The 9,288-nt window shown below is 37.8% G+C and overlaps 1 protein-coding gene across 1 annotated transcript; it reads right to left on the bottom strand.

Annotated features, from left to right (window-relative positions):
• Positions 1 to 283: 283 nt before the first annotated feature.
• On the bottom strand, positions 284 to 7,719 carry LOC147857707 (FtsJ-like methyltransferase family protein). The gene is made up of 10 exons (XM_087327183.1): positions 7,193 to 7,719; positions 6,319 to 6,366; positions 6,077 to 6,232; positions 5,954 to 6,000; positions 5,687 to 5,843; positions 5,537 to 5,598; positions 5,258 to 5,447; positions 4,570 to 4,659; positions 1,661 to 1,927; positions 284 to 1,577 (listed from the first exon to the last, which is right to left on the bottom strand). The coding sequence occupies exons 1-10, from the start codon at positions 7,670 to 7,672 to the stop codon at positions 576 to 578; spliced, it is 2,499 nt and encodes an 832-aa protein (XP_087183309.1). The 5' UTR covers positions 7,673 to 7,719; the 3' UTR covers positions 284 to 575.
• Positions 7,720 to 9,288: the final 1,569 nt, after the last annotated feature.

Genomic DNA, 9,288 nt, shown 5'->3' with positions numbered 1-9,288 from the left:
ACAAAATTCCTCCCATGATGATTGGGTCTTTCAGTTATGATGACTACGCAACTGACTCGATAAGTAAAGGACATTTAGCCTCAACAACACACTGATGAGTAGACCTTGAAGATGCCTGACCAAATTGATTTTGTAAAGGAGATTTGTTTCCGTTTGGCAAAATAAAGGAAACACAGGTGAAAATAGAAACCAAAAACCCTTCCGACATGATTAAATGATTACCTTGTTCTCAAAAGTAATAAAATAAACCTGGCTCAATATCATTTTCCTTGACCATAACATGTCCAAAAGAAAAACATTACACAACCTATTCCAGAAATTGATTATAATGAGGTGAGATGTTCACCAAATACAATACATGTGTCACAGTTTCAAAGAATAGTATTATGTGTACACTCAAAAAACAGAACCATCATTGTCAGCTAAGACTTGGAGCAAAAACAAAACTTTTTACCCACATAAAAATTTTCAGGTATTTAAAGAACGTCTCAAAAGAGAAGGAGAATTTGAGCCTCATGAAATAGAAAATTGAACATAGAGTGGTTCAATATGAAAACATAAGTTAATTATGAATTTCACATTGCCCTTCCCTTCCCTTGTTTGCCACCCCTCCTTTTACCCTGACTGGAGGAGGATTTCGACCTCATATTTTTGCTTCCACCAGCAGGCTTACCCTTCCTACCAGGTTTCCCTGATCCATGTGATCTTTTGTCTTTCTTCATCCGACGATCCACTACACTTTTACCTTTTTGTCCTACACCCTTCTTGCCCATTCCCTTCTTTGCAACCACCAGCTCCTTTTTCACTCTGGTGCTAGCTGTAGCTTTCTTGTATAGTCTGTCCATCATTTTCTTCTTAGAGTGTGCAGATATATCAGGCTGATCAGCAATCGCATTCACCTTTGGTTTAATGCTTTCCAGTTTCTTTAAAGCCCTGCGCTTTTTCCTTGCCTTTGCTTCTGCTACTTTCTTCAATGGACGTGTGTTGATGGCTCGGAACTGGGCTTTCGTTGCTTCAATCTCATCCTTAGTGATCGGCTTGATGGGTTTGCAAAACTTCCTCTCATCATCAGCAAACCAGTCCGGAAGACCAACATCATTGAACGTATACCTGTTATACCCATCATCCAATATATCCTCTCTATCCTTCTTACGAAGCATCTTTTTGGCATATGCTAAGATCTCAGCCTTTGAATCTGTGTCATAATCATCATCATCCGAGCTTGAGTCAGATTCACTTTCCTCAACAGGAACCACTTCAAAATCAGTAGTTTCCAAATGTGCAGATGTCACAGACTTATCATCTGATGATTTTTTTTGGGTGATGGAAATATTTTCTGCAGCTTCTGAACCTGCCTTCTTAGGTTTCTTTCTGTAATTCCCATCTTCGAGGTTTACATCAGCCGCATCAAATTCTGTGAAAACATCTTGACTGAACCACTGTTTTGCAATCTGCTCCCTTGAGAGTTGTTCGTCATCAGCCAAGGGTACAATCAGAGGGTTTGCTAAATCATCAATTTTCACATCTTCATCACTGCCTGAATTCTCTCCTTTACCACTTTCCAGTGTCTCTGTAGACTGAAATATATGAAAAAACGGGAAATTTACAAAGCACATCCAGAAAAGCTCGTCAAAGATCAAACTGAGCCTCGATCACATACCTGCCACAGATCTTTATCAGCATTAGCAAGCCTTGCCCTTTTTCTACGTTTTGTACTTCCATCTGTTGTCTTCCGGTATTTCTGATATGCACGCTCTAAGTAATCATCCAGCTCTGCATCATACTTCTGTTTTTCATCATCAGAGTCAAGATCCTCATCACCATCCATCACATCCTTCACTGGCATGTTTACTCTATTCAGGAATTCAGTCTCACTGTCCCCATCGTCTGAAGATGCAGACTCAACTGCTTCTAAATCCTTCTTCCCCTGCATGCAGATATTCCATCAAAATCAACATATCATAAAGCCATAGCATACCTGGACCTTCACGTCATATACAAAGATAAAGAGAGAGATCCTACTCTCAATTTTGACGTAACTTTAAACAAGGTTAAGTAAAGTTTATAATGAGTTAAACCTACACATGAAAGCATCCTGAAGAACCACAAGATTATAAAATCCTAAGACACTAGAAGTTCTTTGATTAAGTAAAGATGGGTTTGAAGACAACATTAGATAAGGGAATGACGAAGGCAAAGAAACCAAAGTCATTGCCTTCCAAAGAAGAGGAAATATGAATCCTTAAACAATTGTATACATTAAAAGAAACTTAAAGTGTTCGAAATATAGATAATAACCAGTCATTGCCTTCCAAAGAAGAGGAAACATGAATCCTTAAACAATTGTATACATTAAAAGAAACTTAAAGTGTTCGAAATATAGATAATAACCAGTCATTGCCTTCCAAAGAAGAGGAAATATGAATCCTTAAACAATTGTATACATTAAAAGAAACTTAAAGTGTTCGAAATATAGATAATAACCCTAACAACAGAAAAACAAGTCTAAATTGCAGATCATTATCTCAGAAATTTGAACTACCCATTTACAACTAAGGTTCTCTTTTTCATTGCTACTGTACTGTATAGCAGGGTTTTATATTAGATGAACAGAATTAAGTGGTCTAATTCTGATCGCTGTAAAGATGACATATATACAATTACTCTAGAGGTAAATAGTATCTCATTCAATGCCTAAAGAAGCAGAGAACCTGCCACTCCTGGGGTAATATCAAACAATGTCTTTAAGTAACTAATCAAAGCCCACAAGAAGCGATTGAAATCCTATCTTCTGTCCCTGTTGCTCTGGATGATTCAGATGCAGAATACCACCAGCTCCTCAATAGTGTTTCACCATCAGGAATATAGCAGCAATGACTCTTCCAAATACATTATAAACTAATAGTAGAAACTGTGGCAAATGTAGCATGGATATGATGTAAGAGTCTCCTCAGAAGGTGGTATATCAAGAATGCCTCTAAGAGCATCATGTAGTCGTGAAGGTAAAGAGCAGGTCTGATAAAGCCCATCTCATAAAATAAATGCACACCCAGTTCATGCTGAAACCAGAAAACAGCTCTCCAAGTGATAGAACCAGTGTGCAAGCATAAGATAGAATTAGGCCCAGATCCTCTTTTTCCTTAAAATGTCATGACAACAACCCGCAGCACATCTATTTTTTAGAATATCTTCATCCAATAAGCTTACATGGGAGTTATCCCACAACTGTTAACTTCCAATCATAGTTGTAAAAAATACTTAACATACAATACATGTATAATACGTATACTAAGTATTTAAGAAGTATTCTACCTCATAGTTGTAAGAAAAACTTAGCATACAATACACATACAATATGTATGCTAGATACCTAAAAGGTATTCTACCTCTTTTTAACACACTTAGAATACATATTCCAATGATAAAATACGTAAAATACATCAAATACTTAGGTGTAACATGTATAATTTTTTCAGGAAAGTCAAAAATAAGGTTTAAGAGAAAATCCTTGCTTCTTATATTTGTATTGCATCTACATTTGTTTTTTGGCCAAAGCATAATCATTTTATACTTCTCTTTACTTTCAGGAAACACATAATACTTGTTATATTAGTATTGCATCTCAATTGTTTTTTGGCCAAAGCATGACTTTCTTTACTTTTAGGAACCATAAAATCCCTGCTAAATACATAGAAGACGTAGAGTACATAGAATTAGAAGACATGGAATACATGGAATATTTTGAAATGGCAATTCTAAAATGTGGAATATGTGTTAAATACTTCAGAGCATTCTAAAACGTATTCTATACATAAAATACACATTTTTTAACAACTATGCTTACATGTCCAATCACATACAATCACAAGGATAATGAAATTGTTCGTGCTCGCCATGTTTTCTTCATGTCAGTGTTCCTGGCTACCCATGGTTGCACAAAAATGCATTTTCCCACAGCTAAAGACACAAAGCCATTTCGACTGTATCTGCAAATGGCATTTCTTTATATTCACAAAAAGACTCCAACAATAACTCCCTCTCCATCCACGTCTGCTTCTCCTTCTTTCTTCTCCTCTCTTCACTCATCATGGCTAAGGATGTGATCTAAACTATTCAACATATTTATTCATTTAATTGCCAGAACCATACAAGTTCACATCCTCATCTAATTCCCCCTCCACCCCTTCATTAATGTAGAGCTTGCAATTCCTCCAATTCTTTGGGATCAAAATTCTATTTCACCATTTTCAAAATATACCTGCTCACTGGTTCCTATGCATCTACCTTTCCCTCAAACTTTCTATACAGTTCTCAAAACTATTTGAGTCAATAAAGAGACTATTAAAATAAAAAACGCCAAACTTCATTCAATTGCAGTATTGATTTTTTACCTTTATACTAATATTACAATTACCTCGTAGTTGTTATAGGGATGCTTATATACCAAGGTAACAATTATTTCACATTTGCGTTCATGGAATCATGAGTGCACATGTTGGAAGTTCTAGATAGGAATTAGCAAGAAAAAAATGAAATGTATTGAGGCAGAAAGCTTCTGAATAAATATACCTTGATAGATGTTAAAGAAAACAATCCCCCTTCTGAATAACCATCCTCCATGACATCAACTTGCATTCCTGTTGCGCTACGAGTTTTTGCCTGTTAAATATCAGAATCAAGACATCCATATATAGTCTGATCATCAAAGAGAATATGCAAATTGATGAAGAAACAAGATAAAATTAAACGAATGAATTTGTAAAATGGAAGAAACTACAATCATGTGTAACCTTGTATGTACTTGGCCATAATTTACGAACAAATCAAAATATAAAAGCATTAATATAAACACAAATGGGTAAAGAAATGGTAAAAGAACCTTGAAAATAAAAATAAAAAGAAATTATGAAATTCTATCCATTAATGAGAAATAGGAGAAATGAATGATGAAAATCAGAAGAAGCTTTGGTAGAAATAGAGAAAAACAAGCCAAAAAAGAAGATAAGGATAATTAATTAAAATGAGGCAATGAGCAAATCAAGGAGATCAATCGAAATAAAATCCATAATTCAAATACATTTAGATGGCCTGTTCAACAAATACAGAATTATCAACTTTCGCATGGGTGGCCATGGCAGGTCAAATAAAATGGTAAAAAAGCAAATGGAATACATGCTCAGTCTGTGTGTGAGAGAGAGGAGACGAAGAGTCAAATAGAGAAAGATATGCAATATGTAAAACAAACAAGCATACAAACCTTTGCTTTTCGCTTTGCAGTTGCTTTCTTCTCTCTCTTTTTCTTTGCATCCATAATGTCTTTAAGCTCAGACATTTCATTTAAAATATCCTCATCTTCATCTTTAGCTGGTAAATCCTCCCCTGACTCTTCTTTCTGAGATGCTGCACTTCGCTTCTCAGAGAGGTCTTTCCGGATAGCTAACCTCCACCTGAAACAAGAAATAGTATATAGCCATCACATGCAAGTATGAGAAATCCTGAACAAATAGGCATTTCTATAGAGAGTAAAAAGACCTACTTGAGGAGATGCTTGAAGTCCTGTTTTCCCAAAACCCGAAGATCTTCGCATAGCAATTTTACCTGGAATATGAACATAAGAATTCAAAACCAAAATACAGAGGATTGTATATGGTAAACCAGAAAGTAAAAGTCTGAACAATGGGCATACTTCATCTGTTGTAAGCTCATGATCTTTTATGGTGGCACAACCAGGATTATTGAATCCTATTGAAGTAATTGTTCCCAATAATTCCAAAGGCTTCTCAGTCCATATAAAATCTGAGGCTAGAGCTTCTTTTCGGAGTGTCGTATTCCCTTCTTCATAGCTGCATTTTTTCCATGGATTGATATTTTTGAAAGAACAAAATTTATAGACAACAGTCATCCATGGATTAAAGTTTTTGGAATACCCCAGAATTAGAAAAGAAATACTAACCCTTCACGATGACGCTTCTGCTTGGTGCCTCTCAATACATCAACCACCTACAAAAGAATATTAATACAATCCCCTAAGCCTCACATGCAATCTAGCATATTTAATGAAATGTTACAAACTTACCTTCGGAGGCTCTACAATTTCTTGAAAGAGATGTTTAACATCCAAGAGACGAGGATCAATTTTGGCAGGAGCACGATACCGCAAACAGACCACATAGATTTCAGCTGATGTGGATCGACTGGCTACAGGTTTTGTCACCTCTACTTTCTCAAAGAGCTGACATTTAAAGCATGCATTATTAATTCTAACAATGTCTTTCACATAGTGTCTATTTTTAACGAAAGACAGAAATATTCACTAACCTGCTTGAAAGCATACAGCAAGGAATTATAATCTTGAGACCGAAACACCTAAAATTGTCACAAGGAAAACAATATTTATTTTCTTGAGAATTCGCAACCAAGGTTTGTTTGTTCCAGACAACTCTGCCCAACAGCTCCATTAATTTACACATTCAAAGCTTGCTAGTTCCAACTTTTCCCAATAAAAGGTGATGGTTATGTCTTTAAAATGAAAACGAAAATGTCAAGATAAAATCAAGGGTTGCAAAAAATCATTTCTATTCCGCAAAGAGATTTATACAAAGATAGAGCACAAGACGTTATCATAATAGATATGTGTAAATTGTATGCACCTTGAGCTTATAGAACCTTGCCTCTACAGGACTTTAACATCAATGTTTAATTCCTCCAATCATCACATTGATACTCACTCATATGCCATTCATCCAAGTGTTACATACTTATTAATTAGAAAACGTTCATCTTCATTGATATGGCACCCATCAACCTCACCAACATCTCAAGTGGATCCGATTTCAAAGCCTTGTTCATATGGCGGTTGACTTTACCACAAAAAGAAGGATGAATTTTAAGAGCAAATAAACAAAGATCTACGCTTGGTACAAAAAAAGTGGAATCTTCATTAAATTTATCGATTCATCCAATTTCACAACATTTGATATAAGCATATTCATTGACTTTACCACAAAAAAAAGGATGAATTTTAGGAGGAAATAAACAAAGCTCTAAGCTTGGTGAAAAAAAAAGTGGAATCTTCATTAAATTTATCGATTCATCCAATTTCACAACATTTGATATAAGCATATTCATTGATTTGACCACCAGAGAAAAAAGGCGAGAAAGAGCAAAACGAGGAGCAAATGAAGTCACTAACCTTGGTAATAAAAGTGCCTTTTGGGGCCAAGAACTCAGTAGCAAGGCGCAGGGAATCAAGCACAAGGGAGGCCTGAGAGGTGGCTTCCTTAGACCAAGCACCACCAACATTGGGAGAACCATCATGGAGAACAACATCGAACATCGTGTGGCCGCGTTCCTTGAGAAGTTTACGAATGGATGACTTACACTTAGGGGTTGTGATGTCCTCCTGTAAGGATAGGGCACCGCGAATGGGGCGGATGGGCACGAGGTCGATGCCGACAATGAGGCTGCCGACGGGCATGTGTTTGTAGGCTACCTGCATCCATCCACCTGGGGCGGCGCAAAGGTCAAGCACGGAGCGAGCAGACGCCAGCACACGGAACTTGGAGTCCAGCTGCACAAGCTTGAAGGCGGCTCGAGAACGATACCCCTGCTCTTTGGCGAGATGGTAGAACCGATCCAACCTGTGCTTCCCTGTGGTCTTGCTCTTCCCCATCCTGCTCCCTCTCTCTCTTTCTCTCGCTCTCTCGCTCTGCCTCACTGCTTTCTAACGTGTCTGTCTGTCTGTCTGTCTAAAACCCTAAGCCTGAGCCTGAGCCTGAGCCTGATGATGTATGTATGTATGTATGTATGTCAATGTGTACAATACATTTGTTATGTATACATAGTGATACAGTAGTATGTACTATGTATGTAGTATGTTCGCTCCTCTCTCCTTCCTGCTTCCTCCTCCCTCTCGGGGATAATAATAATGTGTATGACCTACCTACCAGTACCTATATCGTATATGTATTGTACATATATGTAAATATGTAAATATTTATGCATAGTATGTATGTAAATGCATGCCTCGTGTCTATTTGCTATCTATCATCAAAGTCATAAAGAGGCTTAGCGATGGAATCACGGCCATGGACGGTGAAGTGTACGTTTCTGAGGGATTTGCACTGCCATATCTTTATCTAAAAAAGTGCATCATTATAAAATACACCTCCGATAGTGTTAGGAATATGTCCCTCCTGTGGGAGGAGCTGACAAGTCGAAGACATGAAAGAGTCGACAGTAGATGATCCGGGTCGAGGACAAGACCGACTAGTCAGGCCTACCGGATGGTCGACGACAAGGCTGACTGGAAGTCGGCTAGTCAAATCGACTAGTCAATCAATCGACAAATTAACGATTATTATTCTTAGATAATAATAATAATAACTGTCATATTTGTAAATAGCCCATACTGTGTATGAGAATAAATACACCTAGGGCAAACATTATGATGTGTAGAATAGAAAGTGTAGAACACAACGAAGTGCTTCGTAGAGAGTCTTAGAGTGAGAGTGAGAGCGGCGGCAGAGTTCGGTGAACTCGCCAAGAACCCTTTATGGTTATCCTCTAAGTTTCAGAGAGAGTTGTAATTGTTTTCTTGTATTCTCTGTTGTATAGTGGATCTCTGTTCCCGTGGTTTTCCTGTTTAGGGTTCCCACATAAAACCAGTGTGTTGTGCATATTTTGTCTAGCTGTTGTTTTCTATTCCGAGATGTGCATTTTTGCATATCTTTCTCACTAAAAGACGATCCCCAACCCAACAGGTAGCCCGACTTATTTCCGTAACCTTATTGAGTCTCTCACTACAATAGCCCAACCAACTAAAGGTAGTAGCCCAACTGACTTGGGGCAATACCCCGACCAACTAAGGGCAATAACCCGACTCAAACCAACTATTGACGAAGCTTATTGAAAGGACCGAGAGTCCACTGCCAACCTGAAGGCCCTCGTCACAAAAAGTGACACGAATCAAGGAAGAGGCTGAAATTGAAGTCCCCATAATCAAGATAAGTCGGGGACAAGGTCGAAGTTGAGGGGAAGGCCCATGTGCTTCTATTGTGGGAAGTCGGGGCACTTCCAAAAGAATTGCCGACACTTTCGAAAGGAGAAAGGGGGAGCTGATGGTGGAGCTAAAGAAAATACCATACAGAAAGAACACCTCATCAATCGTCGCGACTGAAGAGGAGTTGTTGTTCATTAGTGATCAAAATGAGGTCAATCTTGTTGACGAAGAATCGACGTGGGTGGTCGATTCGCGTGCATCGTTTCATCTAACCCCCGACCGAAAGT

This window comes from Azolla caroliniana, unplaced genomic scaffold (assembly GCF_043228905.1).
Source record: "Azolla caroliniana isolate FFs.n. ecotype wild unplaced genomic scaffold, voAzoCaro1.0.p SCAF_11, whole genome shotgun sequence".
NCBI classification, from domain to species: domain Eukaryota; kingdom Viridiplantae; phylum Streptophyta; class Polypodiopsida; order Salviniales; family Salviniaceae; genus Azolla; species Azolla caroliniana.
This window is presented reverse-complemented; position numbering and strand designations above follow the sequence as displayed.

Excerpts from the sequence above, each read along its gene's own strand:
- LOC147857707 (XM_087327183.1), bottom strand. The coding sequence starts at position 7,672 with ATGGGGAAGAGCAAGACCACAGGGAAGCACAGGTTGGATCGGTTCTAC. Across the intron at positions 5,448-5,536 it reads GACTTCAAGCATCTCCTCAA|GTGGAGGTTAGCTATCCGGA; the intron begins GTAGGTCTTTTT and ends TTCTTGTTTCAG. Across the intron at positions 1,578-1,660 it reads CTGATAAAGATCTGTGGCAG|TCTACAGAGACACTGGAAAG; the intron begins GTATGTGATCGA and ends CATATATTTCAG.